At 46.5% G+C, this 26,558-nt stretch overlaps 1 protein-coding gene across 1 annotated transcript; it reads left to right on the top strand.

Annotated features, from left to right (window-relative positions):
- Positions 1–16,008: 16,008 nt before the first annotated feature.
- Positions 16,009–22,996, top strand: LOC142771259 (uncharacterized). The gene is made up of 4 exons (XM_075872737.1): positions 16,009–16,228; positions 20,876–21,067; positions 21,591–21,807; positions 22,474–22,996. The coding sequence occupies exons 1-4, from the start codon at positions 16,122–16,124 to the stop codon at positions 22,972–22,974; spliced, it is 1,017 nt and encodes a 338-aa protein (XP_075728852.1). The 5' UTR covers positions 16,009–16,121; the 3' UTR covers positions 22,975–22,996.
- The last annotated feature ends 3,562 nt before the right edge of the window (positions 22,997–26,558 follow it).

The raw sequence follows: 26,558 nt of genomic DNA, 5'->3' as shown, positions 1-26,558 counted from the left end.
TTTTGTTTTTCGAGCCAAGCCACACCAATGTTCTCACAGAATCTTTGTGAGGAATGATTTTGCAGTGCCAATGGTATGTTATCATGCCTGCACGCGTCACTTATCTGTGTGTTGCGCAATAATTCCGACGTGGAATTTCACTCGGACGACACGACTCGGTATAAATGTCGGGAAGAAACGAATACGTCCGTTGCTGACATGTCAACACATCTGGAAACATGTCGATTTCCCCGCGAAAGGTTGGGGGAGCCATCTGTCAGGACCACAGAAATGGTTTAATCATTGCAGCTGGTCACCCTATGTTGAAGCTGTTCTGAATGTATTTGGTTTTCTCGTCGCAAAAGAACGCCCACTTGTATCATATTGTAAATGTAACAGTAAGATATTGGATCCTAATGTTTGAAGGTTAAGAGGCTTCAGCACAATGCGTGTGGGAAAGCTGATCCATTCATTTCTTTCTAAGATAACTTTTTTCCTAGGCCTTTCATGTCAGAAAACTGAACAAACACACATAAGCAAAACTGACAATCATGTCATTTAGCTGGAATTGTATACACGGCATTGCTGCTTGTGTGAAACTCGGTACTATATTTCATGCGAGAAGCCACTAGAACAATTGCAGCCATTTATTTCGTCCTCAACCAACGCCGCAAGGACTTCTGTATATTTAATCTTATGTCGGCGGCATATTGAGAAAAGTGAAGTCATTTCAAGCTGTGTCTACTTAATGCACGATACTCAACCAGGATGACAATGACATTCGACGCGGCGTGCATGCGACGGGCTGTCTGAAGGACATGCTGCAGAGTATTTTAAAAACTTTTCAGAGCTTCGTTTTTGTAGTCAATGCTCCTACTAGATGAATGACAGGACCTGTTCTAAATAACTGAACATTTTAACCGAATATTCCCACTCTCAAGCAAAGATGAGGGGCTATATTCAGGAAGAATAGAGTAAATAGTAGTCGGATAGGTGTATATAGCGATACATTTCGTATATTACGCTATATTTTCACCTACAGCCGGCGTGGAAAATGACGCGAAGAATAGAGAAAAAAGCATTTGTCAGATTTGGCTTTTCTCAGCAATGCTTTAATCTGCAATATAACATGAAAATAAGGTGCTCTTGACGACTTGAACATATGTAAGGTGAAATGTTTGGAGTAAATTTCAATGGTGCGCCCAACTAGAATTTTTGTAGTTATCTTATAGATACCAGCCTTTCACCTTTACAAACAATGTGATAGTCTGCTTCTGCACATACTAAAACAAGGAAGTAACATGCTGTAGGTCAGGTCGTTTTTATACAATACTAAAGGTGAGAACCGTATCCTTATTATTTTTGCAACTATTGTGACAGTGGCCTACATGGACAGCTGATTGGGTAAATCTTGCATCTGTGCTGCACATTTGCGATTCAACTTGATCGTTCGGCATGTTCATGGCAACGCGAGGCTACGAAACGCATTTTATTTAAAAATAATGTTGACCGAGTAAATACTCTTGACACTATTCTTTTATATCCTCATGAGCACACACTACGCAGTGCCAAACTACGTGTTTGTATGATGATAGACAGCCTGGTTCTAAGTGCCACGCTATTTTGTCCTCACTCGAGAACTCAAAAGTTGCAAAAATGTTTTACAAGTGAACCAAAGCGATTTAAACGGAATATTACGTCAATTAAAGAAATAGGTCCCTTTTTTTCAGTGTGTAAAATATATTGGGTAAAATTAAGGTGCACATTTCGTATAGAACATTAGTCGCCGTATTCAGAAACTCTCCTTGACTTGAACTTCGCTAGCCAGCGCCTTCAATTCAGTGCGTTCGAAAGGCGTTTGTACTGCAGTGTAGCTTGTGGCAAGTCAAGTTCTTGTGAAAAGCCTTTCTCAATACTGTGTAAAAGAAACTGTGCCTGTCTAGCTAGAGTAGAACTGAGTGTGTTTGGATACTTTTCTAAATAACAGTTAGGCTTGTTATGGCCACTAACAAAATGTGAGCCCACCAGTCTGTATAAGAACGTGCAGATGTACCTAATCATCAAATGACCTGGCCAATGTAGTGCTGGGCTTTCAGGTCAATAAACCGGTCACATAGTCAGCGAAGTGCAGCTACATCACCAAATCAAACATGTACGTCTGTGCTTTGCCAGAAAATTTATATGTCAGTTTATTTATGGTGTCTGTACAAGTAAGAATGTAATAAATGCGACATTGTATGTTATGATGACCGCTTCTGTTATTGAATGTAAAGGGATGTTGAGCGCTATAGTCGCGCCCGCCCGCACTGTTTCGCTCATTAAAGGTAAATTTCTGTTATGCGAAGTGGCTAATAAGCAACGCACAGCAACAGCACACAATGCATATCAACATTCTCGAAGGTCACATCGTCCAGGACTTACCTTTTTCTTGTTTTTGTAGATGTAGTTAAAGATAAGGATTGTAAAACTGTTGGTTCAGACCTGCCGTGCAAGACCTGCTAGGAATGAGGTAATAAAGATAACAGATATGACATAAAAATTAATTTTCTTTAACTTTGCCGAATAGTAATGTCTTACATAAAACAATATTTGGCTGTCAAAAAGTAGGGGTATACTCTCTGCTTTGAGGATATTATGAAGTCTGGTTGAAACTAAAGTATTGATCCCCCTATTATAATGTAGCTCTCATTGACAGTGCAATGATAGCTGAAATGTTCGCGCATATATTTACGTCACTCTGCCAAGAATCAGTACAACTAGGAATAGCAAATTTGAAAGCGTTTGATCTAAATCGATTATGCGGACTGGTGCTTCGAGGTATTGTTTTTTTTTGTTGTGGAAAATGTTTTGCCAGGCATCCGAAAGAGTTTTTCCCTGTTTATTCTTTCTTGCAACCAAAAAAAAAATTGGGAGGGTGTCTGGGAGCGCTGCCGTAAAGCCACGGACAGATAGAGGCAAGCCACCAGCAGCCGATAAATTATCTTAGATTGCTTGACGTTCAAGAGGCACGGCAGAGAAGACAAGACGAGATCTTTGTACATAAATGCCTATGCATGCCACACTGAGTGCCCGAGGCCGTTGCTTTCGTCAAAGTATGCTGCTTTAAACGCTGTCTGATCCCGACATATTGTGAAATTTCCTAAGGATGGCAATTCACGCCAATCACAGAGGCCATAGCAGTCCCCTGCGCCAATCTGATGACCAATGGCAAGATCTGACACCATGACAGAATTTCATGGAGTCCAAATTAGTACTCCTTAAACATTTTATAGAATTTACTTCTCGAAGAAAATAGTGTGTAATGATGATGATGATGATGAGGAGGACCTTGCCTGATATGTGGGGTTTAACGTCCCAAAACCAGCATATGACTATGAGAGACGCTGATGATGAGGACCTTCTAAAACGGCTCCAGCAGCTACGGAAGTATAAAATCAGAGGAGCAGTTTAAAAGTGATCTTACACAGACTAATTTAAGCTCACGCTGAAATCATGCGTGACAGGCACACGGCCAAATGGACATTCCAACAGAACTTGAAATAGATTAATTTGTATGACTTTAGAAAACACTTTCAGTACCCGAGACTATGGCCGACGGACGCGTGTAAAGCGTGCGGGGAAGGTGCAATGCATCGGCACATGCTTTGGGAATGTGCCGGCACAGTTACCATTTGCCCGACAGATACCAATGCCGAGGTCAATCATCAGCGCAGCGGCGATGACTGGTATACGACCGGTCCTAGAGTGGTATGCCTCTCTAGGACCGGCCGCCACCGTGGCTGCTGTCGCTGCTGGGGAGCGCCTTCGTCACCGTTGCTGCCGACGGGAGGCGGCACTCACTAGCGATGATCGACAAGTTGGTAGACCAGCTTTGAATGTCCGGCAAGCCGAAGATGCCATCCGAGTCCAAGGACTTCGAGCCATCATATGAGGCACCTCCATCATTATGGATGGAAGGTGGGACGGGACAGCGGTTAATCTCTTTCGCCCAGCACGCCGGAAGGCAGCTTCCGAACTCACTTTAAATAAAGTTTATTCAGCCATTTCATCGATATCAATCAATAATGGTAAATCAAGAATTTAGATGAACAAAACGGCTTTCATTCTAATAAACATTTTGAATGCTGCCCGCTTTGTCTTTCTCGTCGTCTTCCTTCTAATTATCATCATTATTGGTGGCCAATAGTGGGCATTTGGTACAGGTTCGTTGGTTGGGTAGAAGCGACGTCACACTGTTCGAAAGCGCCATCAGCGTCGCATCCTTTCAGTCAGCACTGAGCCAGCAACGGCTTTTCTATCACCAAAGGCAACATTTACAGAGTTCCCGGGCGAGAAATGCAGCAAGGTGAGTTTACAGTTCGTGATCCATCCTCAGCGATATTCGGTTCTGTGGTGACAAGCAGCCTTGAGCTTGCCGAGTACCTGCAACTTATACCGCCTAGGAATGTCGAGTCATGCTGGCACCGGAGGTAAGTCTGGTAAAAAAAACTGCCAGCGTTTTCCAGTACCGAATGCATTCGTTCGATAGCTTTAGCTTGACCATTGCGGCCTCAAAACAACAATATGTTAATAGTGTAATCTTTTATAATGGGCATAGGTGGGGCGCGCATGTTTTGTTCGTTTTTAGTCCTTCCTTTGCCTATTTCGCTTGAATAACGCAATGAGTTGTCAGTCACCGCTCGATTTCCCAAGTTTTTCCTCGTTGTACGTCTTTTGCGTGGTTTCAATAAGATCGCAGCCTGTTTCGATCGCGTGAGTGTAGGCTTAGTAGAGTAGCCTCCACCGTCAGCTTCGGCAGCGTGCAGCCGGAGCTAATCGCAGAGGCCATGGCTGGCATGCGCGCAGCTGCTCAGTAGGAGCGCCATCTCACGTGTGCAAAATGGGCTACTGGTGTGCACTATGCCTTTATGGCGAACCCTTGGCGCTGTTGAAAAGCTGTCCGAGTGGAACGTGATGAGGTGTCTACTTGGTTCACCTTTTTCGGAGCAAAAGGCAGTTCACGTTATTCTTGTCGTTAAAGACGGCCCATTTGATTGCCGACCACGTGTCATTGACAGCATAACAGCACGGCAAAGACTGCCACCTGAACGCGACGTCGGGGGTCCACGATGAAAAAAAAAGTGAATTCCCGTATAAATACCCGATTTGTTCATGTATTCAAAATTTTTTAATATCTGCGAATTAGCGAGTAAATTGTTGCGCAACAGCTGCGTATCCAGCAAATTTTTCGAGGGGATTTCAACCGTACTTTATTTATGCTCGTGCGTGCGTTTTTATGAGTGCATGTTGATATGCGCAAGCAAAGTTGAAAAAAAATAGAGTAGAGGTGGGGTTTGAACGCCCCCCCCCCCCCCCCCCCCCCGATGATCACCCCCTTTGCTACGCTCCGGCCTGCGAACTTCCATCGCCACGTGTTCGAGTCCTTGCATAGAATGTATCATCAATGAATCAAAGCCACCAAGAGACTGGCGATGGCAAGGTTTGCCTGGCGAAGGATTAATCTAGACGTCTGACGCTGGACATGTGAATGTGTAACTCGCCAGCGCTCCATAATACGACTACACATTTCGACAGCACTGTGAAAGCTCTCAACGCCGTATTCTCGCTGTGATCATGTCAACGTTAACATAGTCCACTGCCTCTTTGCCACGGGCAGACTTTCCTGCGGACCTACGTGGACAGGTCTACCCGGAAGGCGAAGGTCATCCTGATCGCGAAGATCACCGCCCAGATGGTTGCAAGTGCTTTTCTGTACGACTGTATAGCACGCTGTGGGGTGCTTTCCAAGCAGGGTTACCAGCTTTGGCTACCTTGATTCAATTTGGCTACTGTTTTGGGCCGGTGGCGGGAGAAAAATAGCCTTCTTGGCTTCTTTTTGGCTAATTTCTTGTCCCCTCTAATTGAGCAATATTATTGACATGTAGGGGTGGAGCAGCCGCTCCTGTTCTGGTATATAGTGCCAAAAAATGGCAGTTAAAACGTACTTCCAGCTCTGACAAGTTTAATAGTGCACCCCCATTATAAAGTTAATTACGTATAATTAAAAAAATGCGCAGTCGCTTAATCATGCGTAAGGTTCAATGGCTGAGCATGCAAAAAATTTACGAGGACTACACGTTTACACCCCATTGTAGCGATGTAGACTTTTCATTTCTTTACAAAATATTTTACATGACTTGCGTGCTGCTTAAAAATGTCGTTGCTGGATTGAAATCACTCATAAATTCTACTTGAAGATCCCAGACAAAAAGGTGTATCGTAGAGAACCAATTATGAGAGACAATGGCGTTAAACAGCGTTGACATCTCGATTGAGAAAGGTAATTTTACTCTGAGTCAAGCAGTGAGTCTTAGTAAGTCCGCCTGAGCGATACATGTCGGTGAGTGGGAGCCATTTCAGTGAGACTGCTTCCGAATGAGCGCCGAGAGGAAACATCTCAAGAGTGAGTGAGTTCCTATGTTTATGCCGACCTATACAAACTACACAGGATAACCGCTGGTCAATAAGGGTAACTAACTGAATTCACAGAGAAGGCAAGCGGGTTAGGGCGAGGCAGAACGTTAGGTGAGCAGATGAGATTAAGAAGTTTGCGGGTACAAATTGGCAGCAGAAGACACAGGACCGAGTTAACTGGCGGAACATGGGAGAGGCCTTTTTCCTGCAGTGAACGTAGTCAGGCTGCTACTGCTGCTACTGATGATGATACCAACTAGCCCAGCTGTGAATCCTTCTACAGTTTCAGGGCGTACATAGCCAGAATTTTTTGTCGAGGAAGGAGGTTCAAGCATTGCATTGTTTTTATGTATGTTCGTTGGTGCGTTTGTGTGTGTGTGCGTGTATGTTCGGAGGACGTTTGAGCCCCCTCTCTTGGCAGCATCACTGTTGCCCAAGATTTCCTCGTATTGTCGTGCTCTGCCCCTCTCCCCCCTCCCCTCAAACAAAAAATATGCTCACTCAGCTTAGAAGCTCCTTTTTTATATGGTTTCTCGAGCACATCCGAACGTGGCGCTTCGAAAATACCATGTCAGATATTATGAGCTAAACTCATGATGTTGTCTGCTTGTTGTTATTTCAACTCCGAGCTACGCAACAAGGGCGCCTGCGAAGAAACGTGCTCTAAGGACCTCCAAAATGGACATAGTGCGAGCCGCTGATGATTAGGTGGTTTCGACCTCTGCATCGACAAACTGCGTGGCTGTAAATGTTCGTAAATACTGATATTGACACTGCTCGTACAGCGGCAATGGATTTTCGCCTGACGGAACCTCACCTGAGTCCCCATCAGCAGACCATACTGGCCCGTTTGGGGTTGGTCTTGCTCACTGCTATCGTCATTCTGGCCACGCTCGCCCTAGTGCTCACGCGTAGTCGCAAGACAGTTCCTCTACCGCCACTGCTACCATCCGCTGGTGGTCGGCGGCTGCGTGCTCCGGCGCGAATCTGCAACGCCTCTACCTGCCACCTGGCTGCCAAGCTGCTCAAGGTCAGTGGGTTCACTGAATTGGTGCATCTGCCCGTAGCGTCTGTCAGCTTATTCCCCTATCTCTTTCTGTTGCTTACATGCCCTACGAGGAAACTTGCTGAAGAGTAGCCAGAACTTTCTGGTAGACTGAGTGTACACACATGCTTTTTTTTTCGACCCTGAAACAGTATAGGTTCACTAGGCATCATGCTGGCGGAGCCAGGAGCTCGCACTGACATAATCAACGACGCATAAAGACCTAATGCACTCTTGGGAGTATCGCAGGGCTGCACACCATCGCCGCATGTGCCAGCTCTGCGGTTAGCTATCTGCGTAAAGGGCTTGGGTGATGATTTTTGAAAATGCATTTGGTTTAACCACGTCGACTTGAGCATGACAACGACAACTGCTGTTTTCGCGGAGCCGTTGAAAGTTGAAAACATCTAACCGGGAGGAAATAAAAATGTAAGAGTTTGACTTAAGCACCAACATGCTTAACTGTTTGAAATTTTCAGGGTGAAGAGACCAGTCACGCTGTGAAGTGCAGCGTTGACCACTTCACATCAAACCGCGTTTGCACTTTACTCTTACGTACAGTCGGCCACAAAAGATTGCGGACCACATGAGCGTGTGCCAAACTGCTGGTCCGCGCCACCTGGTGGTGCGCCATCGCAGTGCTGGGCCTGAAACTGTTCTTTTTGTTATTCTCTGGTCGCTCAATTTCTACTGCCACGTAACGCGTTGTTAGGTTGCAATTTTCACGCGAAGCGCTTATCCGCAACATGACCGCCACATTGCTCCTTTTGATAGAATGACTAAAACTATCACGGTGTGCCTCAAACGGTGTTTCGTTGGCTAGGTGTCACTTTGTGATTAAGATTTCCAGTGATAACAGTTATGCTGATCAAACTGCTATCGAGACAGAACAACGTAGACGCAGATGCCAAAAAGCGCGTTGCGTTAAAAAGAGAAAGGTGAAAATGATTTTATACCCACTCAGAATGGAAATGACCCATAGATTAAGGGAGCTTGGGATACTCATCGGGCACTGTGGTGCTGTCGAGCACCGCTGACGTAGCGGAAGTCGACACAGAAACAAGACGGACACGAAAGACACGAGTGTCGCGAAGAAACTTTTGGCCACCCACTCACATGGTCCGTAAACATTTGTGGTCGACTGTACCTACCGCTAGTTCGTTAAACTCGCTCAAAGTGAAGGATGAGGCGCCCCTGGGTGCGGCGCACGTATTAGCAGCCTCTTGAATTGTACCGCGCCCCGCAGGAGACGGTGGGCGATCATGACCCGTGCGACGACTTCTACGCTTACGTCTGCTCGGGCTGGCTGCGACAAACATCCTTCATTAGTGCCCACCGCTACCAGATGGCGCTGCTCTCGGGACACGCGCGCTCCGCGCTCCGCCACATTGCGCAGCGCTCCACTACGCCGGGCGTTCTCACAAGGTGTTTTGCGATTTGGCTTATATTTTTGTCCATGGCTGCTTCACTTAGTTCTGTTTGTAAGCCACCAGCGCATCAATGCGTTGTGCGTTTCTGTGTTCACCACTCTTATTTGTCTTTTACACGCAGCTTTCCACGTGTCGCGTTTTATGTTCTTTTCGTTGTGTGTTTTAAGGCTCTGTGCTTAGGGGTGATAAAAAAAAATTCTTGAACAGGCTTGAGAGGTGGTGTTGCTTTAAAGATGACAAAACCACTTTTCGAAACATTGGCTTCAACGACATCGTCTGTTCAAGCATTTTTCATCGTCCTACGAAGGCTCCAGCTATTGCTGAAATTCTGCCATTTTTTACTATCGCGGTAAAATGAGACCCAAACAGCGGTAAGCATTCGAAGTCTTACATAGTGCACTCTCCAGGTGTCACCATTGACAGGCGCGCACATCCAGGTTGGCTGCTCTGTGCATACATGCGCACTGCCCCATGGTGCTGACCGAACGGCGCGTACTACACTGCGACGCGCGTTTTTTTTATTTTTACTCTTGTTTCATTCAGTTTTCACCCATAAAGCCTGTCAGGAATACTAAGCGCAAACTGTGCCTCATAGTTCGAGAAGGTTCCCGATTATTCAAGATCGTTCCGTTAAGACTGCGCGCAAGACACGAGCGCTCGAAATCATTCCAGTGCTTGCGTACCGATCAGTGATAAGGCTAGAATATTCGTTGGCACATGTATAAATGACGACACGCTTCGCCGCTTGACAGCTATTCGACGGTCGACGCTCAGTTCACCGCTCTGAGTGCCAGTGAGTTTCGCTGTAATCTGACTTTTCGTTGACGGACCACAAGTTCGGCCGAATAAACAGTTAGATCTTAGAACTACGGTCTGCTTCCTTCGTTGACGTCGCGACCCTGTGACAATGCCATCTCGGTTGCCGATAGCACGTAACAACGTTATGTATTAATAGGCTGATTGGCTGATAAGTGCGTTACTGGTAAGTTTATGTCGACAGGTGCAAGCGTGCTTTCCGTGCATCCTCTCAAAGGGCACTGAACAACTCATGACGAGTGCGCAGAAATAACTGATCTTATTTTGTCTAAAGTACGGAAAGAATGAAACTTAACTGCCATATTTGTTTAAAAAGTGAAAGGCATATCTTGGCGAGAAAATCCAGGCGAATTTACATTTCCGTAATTTCGCTAACTTAACATTACGTCTGCGCTATAGCGGACGTTGTGGACACCTGTTCGTTGACAGGTATGGTACTCGTACGCCGTAATCTTCGGAATTACCTCAGCAACGCTTGCGTGCCATATACTGCCACGCGTGGTTCTTTCTTTTTGCATTTCTATGTGTGACAGTTTTGTTACACGGATGACCACTGCATTTCGCAGACCACTCACTAGTGTCTGAGAGCCTTTTTATTTTGGAATTTTTTGATAGGCTTGAGCACTCAAACGCGAACCGTTTTGTTTGTAGTGGAACTAGGGTGGTCACTAGCTACAACGCTTGAATGTTCGATGCGGCATGTATGAATTAGATGTATCTAGCCGCAGATCACATTATCGACGGCCGGCGCTCCGTTTATCGCTATCGGTGTACATAGGGCAGTGCTTGTAGTGTAATTTTTTGTTGGCCAGACCCAAGGTACACCAAATAATAAAAAAGTGTGTTAAACCAGCCGCCTGCTGCCTTCTTTAACGTCATGACCACGTGACAACATTAAAACCAATAATAACAGCTTGCTTTAATTAACCCCACTTAAACTTGCTGTATATATGCCATTCCTATATTGTGATACGTTTGCGTAAAATTCCTACAGGACTATATGGCAGCTATATTAATAATTACGAAATATTTAATGATTCTGCAAAGAAGCATATGGAATAATCGGAATAGCATTCGCAAATTTTCAATACAGAAATTTGTGTTTATTACCTTTTTTTGCAGAAAAGGTGTACCTTCATAAGTTTCAACATCGACATCCCTTTTGTTTGCACGCAGTCCCCAAAACCTCTTTACAATCATTTTTTACTCGAGCTTCTTGTTACTTTTATTTTGACCCACTTATATACGTGGTAAGCGCGAGCACGAATGTGCTAGAAGAAACAGACGAAAGTCGAGGCACGGAAGGCAAAGAGGACAACACGAGCGCTGTGTTGTCCTCTTGCCTTCCGTGCCTCGACTTTCGTCTGTTTCTTCTAGCACATTCGTGCTCGCGCTGCGGCCCTTATTACCATGAATTCAAACCAACTAGCCCAAATTGCCATTCTTCTTCAATCAACTTATATACGATCGATTTCAGCGATTGTTTTGCGGATAGTCATCTGCAATTATACGGAATTGTGTGCATTGCGGTCCCTGCTGAAACACGTGCCTCGGAACGCAGGCAAGCAGTGGCCAATAGCAAAGCTTCCTCTTCAAGTTCCGTGACGATGGCAGCCACTCTATACGACGAATGTATCAAAGCTGCCACGGACCACCGCGTCGACGTGCTGGTCGCTTTCCTGAAGGACGCGGGGCTGGGGTTCTCCGAGCCCGTCATCAACCCGCTGACAAAGGCCTTGGAGCTGGATTTGTTCTACAACGTCAAAGCAAGTGAAATTGGTCATCCCGATCAATATTGTCCTATGCGGTTAAAACTAGTTTTTGTTGCCTATAGTGCGGAAATACAACAGCACACACCCAACGTACACCAAGGCAAGGGCAACCGTCCAGCATTGAATTTGTAACACTGCTAAGCCAACCAAAGTTCAAAGGCGAGACAATAGATTCTTTCCTTCAGTACCCTTCATAGAGGCGCTGTCTCCTCCTCGCCACTTATTTCTTAGTAAAACCTGTGGAATGTCAGCCCTAAGCGTGACATCAGTCAGGATTTCTCGTTTGTCGATTACGCGTTGTTATCTTCTCTTGCGCAGCCGAAAACGCAGAAGACAAATTGAAATCAGTTTATTTCGCACAATAGTCACGCGAGACAAGACAGAGAGGGCGTGATGAACGAGAAGACAAGATAGCGGACAATTTCCAACAGATATCCATTATATACTGACCCTTCAAGAGCTTATTTCAACCTGTCACCTGATCCAACAGCATGACGTCACCAACTGTGCCTCAAAGACGGGAGACGCCGGGTGAAGATAGCGTGCTCGTTCTCTGTATTTTCAGGGGTGGTTGAGTGGCCCATTAAGGTGACTTACGTTTCATAAAACGATTGTTTTAGAGATTTTGTGGAACCAGATGATACATCGCGAGATCTTATCGGCCGTCTCGGCATCAGTGCAAGTGAGGCAAAAAGAAAACCAGGAGTGAAGATCGGTCAAAAGTTACAAGACAGTCAAGTGAGCGTTGTGGGTGCTGTCGGCGTACCTAAAGTCTCAAAGCCTCAATGTAGTATGACGTACTCGATGCACTCGTAACGTGCACAGGTTACCAGAGTTCGTAACGTACTCGTAATGTGACGACAACACCGCAACGTGATGCCACGTGATGACGTAATCACACGACATAGTCGCTTGGTCTAATGAGGACCTGTAGCAGAGGTTGTAACGTCACCATGGGAGATGCAGAAAGCTTGCAATACCTCAGATTTAGGCGGCAGTACAAAACCAGACTGTAAACTAGTTTGCACCTTAAAGGGTGCTTTTCGTGTCTGGAACTAAAACACTTACCGTAGGGTAATATTATTCGTTCCGCCGCGGTAGTCTAGTGGCTAAGGTACTCGTCTGCTGACCCGCAGGCCACGGGATTGAATCCCGGCTGTGGTGGCTGTATTTTAGATGGAGGCGAAAATGCTGTAGGCCCGTGTGCTCAGATTTGGGTGCATGTTAAAGAACCCTAGGGGGTTGAAATTTTCGAAGTCCTCCAGTACGGCGTCTCTGATAATCATATGGTGGTTTTGGGATGTTAAACCCCAGATATGAATAAATGCATCATCAATCGTACGGTGTTATTTATAGACACGGAAAGCATCATTAAGGGTAAAAACTGGTTTACATTTCACGTTAGGTGCAGCCAGCTTTCATGATGGGGAGGAATAATACAGTGAACTAAAGTTAAAAAGAAGAAAACCCTGAAAGAGAAGACTTTTAAAAATGTTTACCCTCGGTATTGTTGACTTATGTGGTTTATTAGTAGGGCAAGTATATATTTTGTTTTGGAAATAATTATTTGTAGCTTACTCGTCTTTTGTCGTAACCAGCCAACAAGCTGCTTCATGCAGGTAATTTTAAGCTTTATATGTGCTATAGTCGCAGCTTTAGAGAAAATGTTGGTATCGTCAACATTCACAGCTAATTGCAAATGCTCAGAGATGTCACAAGAAACCATAAGATGTTCGTGGAAAAATGATAGAAATATAGAAAAACACTGATTGGTAGATGTTTCTTGCTTTAGATCAACGTGGCGTATCATTGTGCTTTATATAGACGCGTATTATTTTTCTCATTATCTGTGGCGAAAATTTCATGTTGGTATTTTCTAGGAATTGCTCACTTGTGGTGGATTCTGGTAGAACTAGCAGGTAACTGGTAGGTTTTCTTCTGGCTCCTGGCTGGTTTCCTTCCAACGGAGTGCTTGTTGGTTCGCTGTAGTCACCAACAGGAAACCTGCCGGCGGTACTGGTTCCAACAGGGCGCTTACAAGATTTCGGTGTAGTTTCCAGCAGGATACTAGTTTTCTCCTGAGATGCTTAACTGCTGTATGTCTAGGACCCTTGCTCTGACGTTTCCCAGTAGAATGGACAGTAGGTCACAAAAAAAAACGATGGTCCGCTTTTACGCAGACACTTTTCAACGTGAACCGTCACCCGACGTGGATACGCGCGGACGGCCGACCCCTCGTGTCCCTCAGCGCTCGCCAGGACTTGGAAGAATGGCGTCATGACAGGGATCGCATGATCCGCCGAAGGGGTTACGACATGTTTGTTCACAGACACGTCGACATTGTCCTTAGTGACGTAAGTGCACTGGAATCATTCACATTTGCTAAGCAGAGGAGCACAGGGAAGATTTATGGTTGTGCGTAGCGCGACAAACAAGACGAAGCCCACAGGAAAGAATGAGAATAAGCGCTGATTCAGCTAATCGCACTTTACGGGAAGGTTTTCAGGACGAGCTCTCACGATTGGCCTTCGAGCATCTGCGTGAGAGTAGCTTGGCCCCGTCTTGGCGCTTCTTTCAGGCTCACCCGCAACGATAGTCGTGGGGTTAGGGTTCTCGATTGCTGGACCGAAGGTCATGGCATTGAACCCAAGCCGCAGTTTGATGTAGAATAAGGGCTATGAGCCCCCTGAACCTGCCGCGGTGGTCACGCGGGCATGGGTCTCGACTGCTAAGCACCTGCGCTTCTTTAACAAACACCCAATTTTAAGACCATGCGAGCGAACGTGTTTTCCATTACTTCCCTACGAATATGCTACGTCCGAAATTGTTAGGCGAACCCGCCACCTCATATATATACTCAGCGTCAGAGGGCCAGGCTTAACTATGGGAGACACGGCTGGATAGGTAGCGTGCCGAAAAAGGGCCCCTGGCAGGGAGTCGCACAGATGACCGGCCACAGTGTGTTACTGCAAGCACTCACGCTTGATTTTGGTTTGAACAGCTCGAGCAGCCCTTGCACCAGCAAGACTACTGCGTTGACTTCATCAATTGATGCCACTTTACTTTAAGGCTACTTTCACAGGAAGCGCTGAAAACGGAGATAAGCTCTACAAAGCTGATTGATTACGTCAGCGGGAGCGGCTGGAATATGCAGGATTTGACCTTCAGGGCAGAAACTCCAGCGCTAGTTCTGTGTACGTCCATTCGAACGCTTCCTTATCAGTATGCCTTGATAACTTCGATTGAACAGCGCAGCTCGTTCTAACCACCAGAAGTGGCGATACCAGACAGAGTTGCGCATGCGCATGAAGTTTGTTTGAAGAACCAGTTTTATCTGCTAGGCTCCTGCACGTGCACCGCTGTCTTTATTACTTTAGCGTTAGGGTCCCTGCTTATCGGAAGCAGTTCTTGATATCCATGGTAAGTGGAGAAGCTGGCACTAACTTAATGATTGATTGATTTGTGGGGTTCTACGTGCCAAAACCACCATAGGATTATGAGAGACGCCGTAGAGGAGGGCTCCGGAAATTTCGACCACCTGGGGTTCTTTAATGTGCACCCAAATCTGAGCACACGGGCCTACGACATTTCCGCCTCCATCGGAAATGCAGCCGCCGCGACCGGGATTCGATTCCGCGACCTGCGGGTCAGCAGCCGAGTACCTTAACCACTAGACCACCGCGGCGGGGCCTGCGACTAACTTAACCTTGCAATCGATGGTGCTGGGGTTGCCTGGAAGAACGCATAGGAAACTTGCGCTGCATTGAATTTGCTGCACATGGGCTAATCATCCCGATCTCGTCGATTCGCGCCATTACTAAAGTGCTCACCGAGCGGTCAGTCAACACTCGCTCTGTACTGTAAAAGAATCGGTCGGCTGCAGCTGTCATTTGTGTGGATAGGTTAATCAAAATTGAGAAATCTTAAAGAATGTTGCGATGAAAAATATTGTTTAAAGTATAAACGGTTACAACCCAAAAATAGATACAAGCTACGCCCACAAAGCCGCAGTGTGCTCGTCAATCGCCTTTGTAACTGAAGGGTGCAGGCTGGTTTCCTTTCGAACAGCGACTACATTTTCTGGGCTAATGTAACATGCGCACCAAAAACAAAATGTTCTTGAAATATTGCTTTGTATAAGCAAGCATGTGAAGATCCTTGGTAAAATTTGGAAGGACGCTCACGCTTTCGACTTAAAAGCAGTGGCATGCACATGACGGTATAGCAACATGCGCCATCGAAGAAACCAAAAGGTGCTTGAAGTTACTGAAATGAGCAAATATGATTGGATAGAACCTCTATGCTAGTTCTCTCCCAGTGGGACAGTGACAGCTGTGCGTGGAACTTGCATATATTTTTTCTGTTAGTAACCAACTCTAGTTTAAATCATCTCAGGAGCACGAGGTTAACGGAAGTGGCAACAGCTCCCGGAGCGTGGACAGCATTGTGCACCACATCGTTGCCACGGAGGAAACCGTTCTTAGCCTTTCCTCAGCAATTCCCGAAGATGATCCGGGCCGATATTACGCCATCGTCGACCTTTCACCCTTTAGCGGCTCGTTTTCGTCAACGACTTCGTCACCGGAAGCGCGCGTCATTCGAGAGACGGCCGTCGGACATCCGGCCATGCTGGCGTACAAGGACTTCCTGGAGACCAGGGTGCCTGCTCCAGAGCTGGCCGACTATGTCACGTGGGAGGTTGTACGTCAACTTGGACCGCTGGCAGATCAACAGTGAGATACCTTTTGTTTCTTAGCTTACCATTAATCTTTCTGCACCCGCCGAGGTACATTTCGAAACCACTCTCGGTGGTGCAGTGATACCAGAGAGAAAGTGACGGCATTGTGATGCATCCGCATAAACCCATCACGTGAATAGGAATGGCCCAAGATATCTCTGACGCTGGCCATTGAGCTTGCGTAAGTTCGCTGAAGTGGCGCAGTGGTTACGAAGCTCGGTTGCTGATAAGAAGGTCACGTGTTCCAGGCTGCAGTGGTCGCATTTTGACGAAGGTGAAATGCGAGAGCGTAGAGGACCAAGTGCTCTGCGATGCCAGTGCACGTTAAAATCCCCACACCAGCTCTGAAAATAGTAAAAAAAAATTATTGCATTTTTTCTCCTGGCGTTTTTCAGATTGGCGCCCTTCCTGACGTGAGAACAGTGATTCCTGTGGCGTCTATAGAGTACAGTGGCACGCGATATGAAGGTTATCTCGTGAGCGTCGACCTTTCTAGAGTCCTGGGGGCCTAGCGGCACATTCGGAACAGTGAAAATCAGGAATGTGCATTCTGCACTCCCAACAACCACCCCTAAGACAAAATGTACACCCTTTGTCTCTTTTTTTGAGCATTAATTCGTTGCGATCAAGAGTATTGTCTTCGTAGGTTCTTATCTCCGCAAGAGATTACAAAGTTGATGGGAAAGCTTTGTTAAGACTGGTGCTTGGCACGCCTTTGTTCAAACTGCTTCCTCGGACGGGAGTGACTGCAGCTTATGGAATAGCGAAATGAGTGAGTGAAGCATGCGTGTTCCCATCCTCTTCTCGAATAAAGTATTCTGGGACGTGGCGCTTTCGTAGTTCTGGCCAACGCTCGCACCAGAACCTTCAAATCACCCGTAACTGTACATACTCTCGACTGGTCCGTACATGCGAAATATCAGGTGTGCCCTCTCCAGCACTTCTTCGCCATGCAGCCGCTCATCCGTTCGTTTTTCGTCTCGCATTGGTATCAAGACCAGACTCCATAACCACGAAAATTCACGCGACAGTGACGAGCGACGCGACGCAGATTGCCTTCGCGCCAACAGTCGCTTGCGCAGACAAACCTCAGCGAGTGAACTCCACTGTTGCTGGCATGAAATGCCGCGTAGTTGGCTGTGTGCAACATAACAATTAAATGTGTTGTTGCATAATGGAACAGAGGGTGTTAATTATTGTTTTGCAGCACTTTTTTATATGCACCTGCATAACAATACGTTATTTGTTTGCTGTGCACATGCGACTCGGGTGGAGAGGAGGTCGTGGTTTCATGACACATAGAGAGAACCGGCCGTACGTCAGCCATGTACATCCTGTTCCGGCGTTTGGAGCACATCACTCTCGGGCCATGGGTGACAGTTTGAAAACCTGAAAAACCGAGCGATCACGCAAAAACGACCAGGCGACACGTCGCGCGAACGTCCTGTTTTGTCGCTCATAGTGTCACTCATCACTGCCGCATGCATTTTCGCGCCAATGGGGTTTCGTCTTCATGCGCGATCATCTAATCACATTTTGTGCTTCTGGCTGCACAAGCAGAGATAACAACATGTAGCCGACAAGCGCGAAATATTGATAGGCTCAACGCTCGGTACTGGCATTTTGCATGTGTTTTAAGGCGTTGTGGTGACGAGGAGATGTTGCCATAAAGAAGGTTAGCTAAGGTGAGGAGGAAATCGCTCCCTCGTCTTTTAACACAGGATGACGAGAGATCCTTTAAACGATAACAGATAGTGGATATTTCCGAAGGCTTCAGCTTACAGATGGTAGATATTTCCGAAGTGTTCAGATATAGCGTTTCTCGTATTCGTATCGTAGTTTTGGGGGTGGAAACACTAAGATTATCATGACATTCGGAAAATCTAGGCCATTTTGGCGCGTAGAAAGTAGTGAGATCATAAGAATGGTATTACCGATGCAATGCTGTTGGGTGAAAGATGAACTGCACCTAGAAACAACTTCTCAGTGTCAGATACAAGGTGGTTATGTTGTGTATTTTTACGAAAGTTCTTTGTTCTGGCGCACAATTTTTTAGATGCGAAGCATGCAGCTCTTTGACCAGCTTGTGCAACGCTGTCCCTCTATGCGACCGTGCGAACCAGCCGCAAAGCGCTCCCCTAGCCGCAGGTGTTGGAGCGTAGCCAAGTGGGTCGCGCCGTAGCAGCGCGTTGACGGTACTCTCTCCCTCGCCTGCTGCGCACTCGCTGTAGCTGCCGCCTCACCCATTCGCCCGCAACACTTACTACTACCACCCCTCACTCCGCTACTGCCGCTCGCGAATCTTTCAGCGCTCATCACAGCACCCGCGTTAGCGTCGTCCAACCCGTGCTCAACGCTGCCACTTTGCATCCCATCAGGGTTCCCTTCGGGAAGACGGTGTGAATTTTTTCAGCGCCGCACTACAAAATGCTTATTTAGTTCATAATGTAATTGTCTCTGCTACTCCATCATTCTTTAATTTGACAGAAAAATTAAAAATATTCCTTATGCTCTTTGACAGAGCAACCACCTACGTGATGTGGCTATCGATAATATGGCTAGCATCCACTCTTTCGGGTGTCCTTCGGTATTGCGTAAACAGCTTGTGTTATTGTGTCCGTTAGAGCCTATTAAAACACTGTCCGCTGTTCACTGCCTAAACGACCCCTGACACCAAATTTGAAAATTCGGGATGCTTGTGTTCCTTCCGAATAATTATGGCTAACGCGTGTTGCCTTTAATGAATTTAATTTAGTTTTAATGTACACATGTGGGCTTATTCGAGCTTTAGCTCCTCGCGACATCACCGCTAGTATGACGTAGACATAGGTTCCCTGTAATACTTCACGGAGCGCACGTGAAACCACGATTGCCTTTGAACGAGAACTATTCTTCGCCCCTCTAGCTCTGTTGCCGGGCTACTCTCAAGGTTATTCTGGCTGCTTACGCCAAGAATGCTTTCCTTGTTTCCAGAGGGGTACACGCTTAATGCTCTACATAGTTTCATTACTCACTGCGCGTGTGTTTCCCGGTTTGAAATCTACGTGTTCAGCGGCACCAAACCTTGAACTCTACTGATCCCAGCCCACCCCCTTAGTTCGGTGTTAAGTTCTTAGGATTTCATAAGGATGTTTTGAAGCGACGCCAGAGCTTCTTGAAATTAATGATGCTAGCAGTAATTACAGAGCACTTGCGTTTCAATTTCGGCATTAGTATGAGGCTTCAAATTACAGTAAAAAAAAGCTGCAAACAAAATCCTTGTCAGGGGTTCTTAAAGGGGCCCTGCAACGCTTTTTGAGCACGGTAAGAAAGCGCTGCCTATCGGTAGTCGAGGCTCCTGAGAACACGCGTGCTATGCAGTACAGCACAGCTCGCATCCCCCCCCCCCCTTTTTTTTTTTACCGTCACACCGAGGTCCAGCGAACTCTTTTAGGTTAGTTTAACGGACCTTCACTTCTTCTGAGCTGCGGCTGCGAGCCCCGGCGAGTGCTCCGCGCTCACGCAATATCAAACGCGCCTATACGGCCCGTTTCAACCTCTCCCAACTCGGCGGATCTCCTTCTCCCTGTTTTCTTGGCGGCCTTCCTGAATGATTGTGTCTTGCGATTGTTCGAACGTGCGCTGCTGAAGACGGATTGAATGTGAGCTTTTTTTTTCCTCTTCATTATTCTTGTGCTTTCTCCTTACCTATCCACTTTTGCTCCCTCTACCCGATCCCCTGCGCCAACCTGTTGAGGTGTCTCATTGAAAGTGATGGACAGTTTCGGGCGGCACCTTTCTCTTATTTTTTCTTATCATAATCACTTGGAGAGAGCGAGCCTAGAATTTAAAATAAATTGCCAAAGTCAGCTGGAAATCGCTTTCTTCTGTTTCAACAAATGACGCTACAGGCTGAAACATCACTGCGTCACTGGCCAGGTATCAGAAATTGGCCGATTTGAGCATGGCGCGCTTGGTCGTTATTTGGACTACCGTGGGAGGCCGCGCCACTTGTCTATCGCTATGTGATGCCTTGCAATGAAAAAAAAAAAACAACGCGCCTGGCATAAGGCACGCGTGACGTATTCTCTTCCCCCGTGCACTTCCTCCTTTCTCGTTTCCAGCGCTTTTATGTGGACGTGAGAAGAGAGATTGCGATGTGTGCGACAAATCTTTGTAACTCCACTCGTATTGAACAGATTTTGAAAACTTTTGCGGCGGTGAATCAGTGAGGCAGTGAGCTCCTTTAGTAAATTCATCCCACGGCTGCTTGGGAACGTGTGGCAGGACACTGTAAGGTGACTTGAAGGTATATGGTTTTATTTTTTTTTGTCCACCGTTTTACGGTTGGTGGCACAGCAATGCAGTTCTCCGTCTTTCCTCCTTGCGCTCCAGATCCCTTAATTTTTTCTGACCGACACTACACGTGTGCACAAGACGGCTTTGCTATCGAATGCGAAGTGGGCGTTCTGATATTTGCGAGAATTCGTAGCTTTCATAGGAACAGATAGCTAAACGGCGTAGCTGCATTGGCGTTAGGGTTACGATTGTGTTTTCAAAGTATAACAACCATTGCAGCTAGCTATCAAATTGTAAACGTTGGGGGTGTGTTTACTGGAGTCGCCAGACTTGGGTACTCTGACATATTTTACTTTTGTTGCAGGCTTTCTTACGGCACCGTAGAGGGCAAATGCTTCGACGCCGTCTACCATTTGATGCCTTACCCTAGTGTGCTTCCCTACATGGAACAACTGGATTCGGCGAAGGGATGGGAAGAGGCGGAGCTGGTGTTCCGTGACGTCACAGAGTCTCTATTCCGCTTCATGAAGAGACGAGGCTTCGAACTTCCGTTCCCGTGAGTATGCTCCTAATAGCAAGCGGTCACATGGAGCATGTTTAACTTGCACGTTGCCGATAGGGCTTAAATATAGCGCGAGAACGAGTGACAGCTAGAAAGCGTTTGTGTACTAGATTGATGTCGGCTTGCGGTGCATTCGTTGCGTCCTCTATGATAAACTCGTCTACAACTAACTCTCTATGATAAACGTGTTTTGATTGGTCAAAACACCCTTATGGTAAGGTCGTACTTATAGACACAACAAAGCCCCCTTAAGGGTAGAAAGTAGTTTAAAGCGTAGTGGGCAAAAAGTTTTCGTAGTAGCGCGAAGGAGGACCAATGATACAGCGATAAAAAAAAAGGAATGTCTTTAGCGTTTGAGTTGTCTTGGACAAATGCACAAGGGACACGGTGATGCTTGGTTTCCGGGAACCATATTTTACGTGCGCCGTCATACTTCGCAGCTGGGGCAACAAAACTGCTCAGCGCATTGTGCTAAAGCTACCTTGTAATTTATTGCACGGTGATGTGTTACGTGTAGCAACACCAGCTTCATCCTTGACCTCCCCACTGCGGGCCAGCTGGACGCCTTCTATGGTGAACTCTCGCTGCACGAACTGCCTCAGCAGCGACAGCCTTTCCTCGAGAAGTACCTCTCTATGCTGTCCCGTGTCCGCAGCAAGGAGATATTCAGCATCGCGCACGGAGACACCTCCTTCACCTACCCTATGCCCCCTCCACCAACTGGGAAAGCACAGGTAAGTTTGAACACGAGCCTCGAAATATTTAAGCGTACACCTTGTGTCACCTAATCATGGAAACCATATGCTGTTCAACGACTTCACGGCTCACCGTGCCATCAGCAGGAACGTCATGTATGACGTCATACCACCGTCGTAGATTTCGATTGAAGGGCAAGGTCCTTTATAGCTATTTTTTTTTCACTGTCAATCATTAGCCCTTGATGGCGATGACACCTACTCCGTGACCTTTCTTGGTTCGCATTATTTTGCGATCACCAATACTGCCACAGCGGTGTCGACAACGACGTGCACCACTCTATCATGGACGTCACAGATGACGTTTCTGTCCAGGCCCGAAAAACCCTGAGTAGTTGAGGTGCAGACACCGTCCTATCCTAGAGAAACCCAGGAGTGGTTACGTTCCGGAGGGTTATATTAAAACCTCCCTAGTCGCTTTGCTATATATATGGTAATCGGGCGTTAGTAGTTGCGTTTGCGGCTAACATTATGGCTAGCTACCGTGGCAAGCGTTAGTTTGATGCAAAGAAAACTCGGTCATTGTTGTCCGAGAGTAACAATGTTTTTGCTAATTGATTCCAGTTTTTTTTCACTATGTCACTGTTACCAAAATTTGTAACTCCTAGAAGCAGCGCTCACAAATCTTTTTTTCGTTTTTTATAGGTCAGCGCGAATGGCAAGAGCCGTGCACCGCTGCCGTGGCTGCTTCCGCCGCGATTCGGCGCCGACATGCCGCCGGCGCTCAACGACGGCGGACTGGGCATAGACCTGGCGGCGTCCCTGGTCAAGGCGTCCCACTTGGACCATTCGTGGCTGGACTGCCTCGCGAACTTCGAGCCCCGAGCTGACTTTCGGGGTGATGACTTCGGCCTGGCTCGCCTCACCCTCGTGGCCGAGGTCGTGGAAGAATTCGTCGATCTGCACTCTGAGCTGGCGACGCCCCTGATGTTGCTGGCCCTGGAGTCGCTGAACGACGAAAAACTCTTCTTCGTCGGCGCCTGCATCGGGCTGTGCGCCAGGGGCGACCCGACGGCTGCGCACAAGTGCAACGTGCCGGCCAGGAACCTGCCTCACTTCGCGACCGCCTTCGAATGTCCGACGGGGTCTTACATGAACCCGCAGAAACGCTGCCCTTATCCTAACAGGACTACGAGTGTACAGTGATTGATAACGTGTAGTTTAGTGCTTTTCCGTTACTTGTGTGTAGTAATAGTTGCGGGTCTCGTCATACAGTTTTACATTAGGTTACTTGAAGACTCATTTATTTGGCAAGCGTATTACACCGATGCGAATTCAAGATAACATCATCACTCATCTAACAACACACGTGCTGTAGCCTAACAGGCAGCCCTGCTGGCTATCCATGGTCACTAATAAAGTATAGAGCCAAGGAAACGACGGACACAGCAAAATAAGGCCTACTTGCAACGTAATGACGCCTCCTTTTTCTGTGTTTGTCATTTCTTCAGTGATATATTTTGCTAGTGTTCATGGCTAGCCGACTTCTATTATGAAGGTCTGTTTCATAATACGCAGGCGTGAGCAAAAGTGTGCGGACCACAGGATCGCGTGCTGCATCTGTCTTATACTCTTTCACAGATGCATCCGTCTGTGCTGCATCTGGGGTTAATAAACCCGTTCTTGTTTTCCTGCCTCGTGCGTGGTTTCTGCGCCGTGTCGCAGAAAACGACGAACCCGGCCACAGCGTCGTCACACGCAGCGGCAGTGGAGGACGTCGCATCCCTACACGTTTGCGCTTAGTAGGTAAGCCTAGTGCGAACCTATCTCCACATAACTGGCGCCCAACTTGGTTTCGGCAGGGCTTCAGAGCAGACCCTTTCGAGGCGCTCGTTCCTGTTCGATCCTGTTGCGACGCACTTGATCTCGTTCGAGGCGGACGGCTGCAACAGCGCAGGGTACGGCCATCTCGGCGACCCTCTGCTTTCGTTCACCGGGAGAGATCCCTTTTTCGGGGCCCCCTACGGTACTGCGAGTTGCTTGAACGAGCACCACAGTCCAAGCCAAGCCAGTAACGGGCTGTATCAGCTGTTCGAGACACACGGGCTTACGGGCCCGTCCCCGGCGCATTCTCCGCTCGCTGGCCTATTTCCAGCAAGCCTATTTCCCTTACGCATGGTAGTTTCATAGTACCAATAAAGTGTGTTTTCAATAAAGAAAAAAACAAAACTAAAAACATATTGCAAGCCGTCGTTGCATTTTTTTATTAAACACTCAGCTCCGAGTGACCTCTGTCCATCGTCCCTTAATTTTGGTTTTCTCATCGTAAGCGTCATTTTTTCAGCTCTTTTAAAACTATTAAAGTACTGGGAACGACCAGTCCTACTTGCATTTGCATCAGCATCTTCACCATTTGTACTGCGAACTTCCTGAAGCTGGCATTGAATAGCCGGACGACAAGCAATGAAGCAGCACAAAGTCCCAGCAGTGAACGATAGGCTTCTGGAGTTGGTCTTGGATGTTGGTCTTGGATTAGCCAAGTTGGTCTTGGATTAGCCTTTAATTATAAAAAATATTCGACAAAAGTAATGCTAAGCTTTTTTCAGACTTCAACCTTTGCAGCGGCGGGCCATTTATGCACATTTGAGATTTTTTCGTTAAAAGTCCTCCTGGTGCTCTTTCTTCACCGCAATGCATGTCCTAAATCACTCGCAAAAAGTTCAGCTTCTTATCACCCTTGATAAGGCTAAAACATTTGTCTGACGTCACACCAATGCTCACCCTTTCCACCAGACATCACTGCTGGTTGGTTTCCCAACAACACAGACCGTGGGAAAATTTTTTCAACCGCTTTTGCACCCGCAGAAGCTAAAATACGTGAAATGGGCAAGGTGTGACGTCAGACAAAAGTTGGGCCTTATCATGTGTGATAAGAGCCTCAAATTTTTCGAGTGGTTTTGGACGTTCATTACGGTGAAGCAAATGTTTCAGGAGATTAGTTCATGCATGTTGGAAGCCTATTTTCCATACGCATGGTAGGTCCACAGTACCAATAAAGTGTGTTTCCAATAAAGAAAAAAACACATACCGCAAGCCGTCGTTGCATTTTTATTAAACACTGAGCGTTGACTTACCGCTGTCTTTCGTCTCTTTATTTTGGTTTTCTCATCGTAAGCATCATTTTCAGCTCTTTCACAACTATTATTGTACTGTGAACAACCAGTCCTACTTGCATTTACATCAGCCCTTTCACCATTTGAGCTGGGAACTTTCTGAAGATGGCATAGAATAGCCGGACGACAAGCAATTAATAGCACATAGTGAACGGTAGGCTTCTGGAGTTGGTCCTGGATGTGCTGATTAGCATATAATGATAGAGAATCTGCGACAAAAGTAATGCTAAGCTTTTTTCAGACTTCAACCTTCGCAGCGGCGGGCATTTGAGCATATTTGTGATTTTTTTCGCTAAAAGTTTCCCTGGTGCTCCTTCTTCACCGCAATGCATGTCCTAAATCACTCGCAAAAAGTTCGACTTCTTATCAGGCTAGATAGGGCTCAACATTTGTCTGACGTCACACAAAAGCTCACCAGATCTCACTGTAAGTTGGCTTCCCAACAGCACAGACCGTGGGAAAATTTTTTCAACCACTTTTGCACCCGCGGAAGCTAAAATACGTGAAATAGGCAAGGTGTGACGTCAGACAAAAGTTGGGCCTTATCATGTGTGATAAGAGCCTCAACTTTTTCGAGTGGTTTTGGACGTTCATTACGGTGAAGCAAATGTTTCAGGAGATTAGTTCATGCATGTTGGAAGCCTATTTTCCATACGCATGGTAGGTTCACAGTACCAATAAAGTATGTTTCTGATAAATAAAAAGAAAACAAAAAAACATACTGCCAGCCGTCGTTGCATTTTTCATTAAACACTGAGCTGTGACTTACCGCGGTCCTTCGTCCCTTTATTTTGGTTTTCCCATCGTAAGCTTAATTTTTCAGCTCTTTCACAACTATTATTGTGCTGTGAACAACCAGTCCTACTTGCATTTACATTAGCCCCTTCACCATTTGAGCTGGGAACTTTCTCAAGGTGGCATAGAATAGCCGGACGACAAGCAATTAATAGCACATAATGAACGGTAGGCTTCTGGAGTTGGTCCTGGATGTGGTGATTAGCATTTAATGATAGAGAATCTGCGACAAAAGTAATGCTAAGCTTTTTTCAGACTTCAACCTTCGCAGCGGCGGGCATTTGAGCATATTTGTGATTTTTTTCGCTAAAAGTTTCCCTGGTGCTCCTTCTTCACCGCAATGCATGTCCTAAATCACTCGCAAAAAGTTCGACTTCTTATCAGGCTAGATAGGGCTCAACATTTGTCTGATGTCACACCAAAGCTCACCAGATCTCATTGTAAGTTGGCTGAAAATTTTTTCAACCACTTTTGCACCCGCGGAAGCTAAAATACGTGAAATAGGCAAGGTGTGACGTCAGACAAAAGTTGGGCCTTATCATGTGTGATAAGAGCCTCAAATTTTTCGAGGGGTTTTGGACGTGCATTACGGTGAAGGAAATGTTTCAGGAGATTTGTTCATGCATGTTGGAAGCCTATTTTCCATACGCATGGTAGGTTCACAGTACCAATAAAGTATGTTTCCGATAAAGAAAAAAAAAACATACCGCAAGCCGTCGTTGCATTTTTTATTAAACACTGAGCTGTGACTTACCGCGGTCCTTCGTCCCTTTATTTTGGTTTTCCCATCGTAAGCATCTTTTTTCAGCTCTTTCACAACTA

Source organism: Rhipicephalus microplus, chromosome 9 (assembly GCF_043290135.1).
Source record: "Rhipicephalus microplus isolate Deutch F79 chromosome 9, USDA_Rmic, whole genome shotgun sequence".
Classification (NCBI taxonomy): domain Eukaryota; kingdom Metazoa; phylum Arthropoda; class Arachnida; order Ixodida; family Ixodidae; genus Rhipicephalus; species Rhipicephalus microplus.
This window is presented reverse-complemented; position numbering and strand designations above follow the sequence as displayed.

Bases quoted from the DNA above. Each gene is read 5' to 3' on its own strand.
- LOC142771259 (XM_075872737.1), top strand. From the start codon at position 16,122: ATGCTGGCGTACAAGGACTTCCTGGAGACCAGGGTGCCTGCTCCAGAG. The intron at 21,068-21,590 runs GTGAGTATGCTC...TGTTACGTGTAG, and splicing joins GGCTTCGAACTTCCGTTCCC to CAACACCAGCTTCATCCTTG. The intron at 21,808-22,473 runs GTAAGTTTGAAC...CGTTTTTTATAG, and splicing joins CACCAACTGGGAAAGCACAG to GTCAGCGCGAATGGCAAGAG.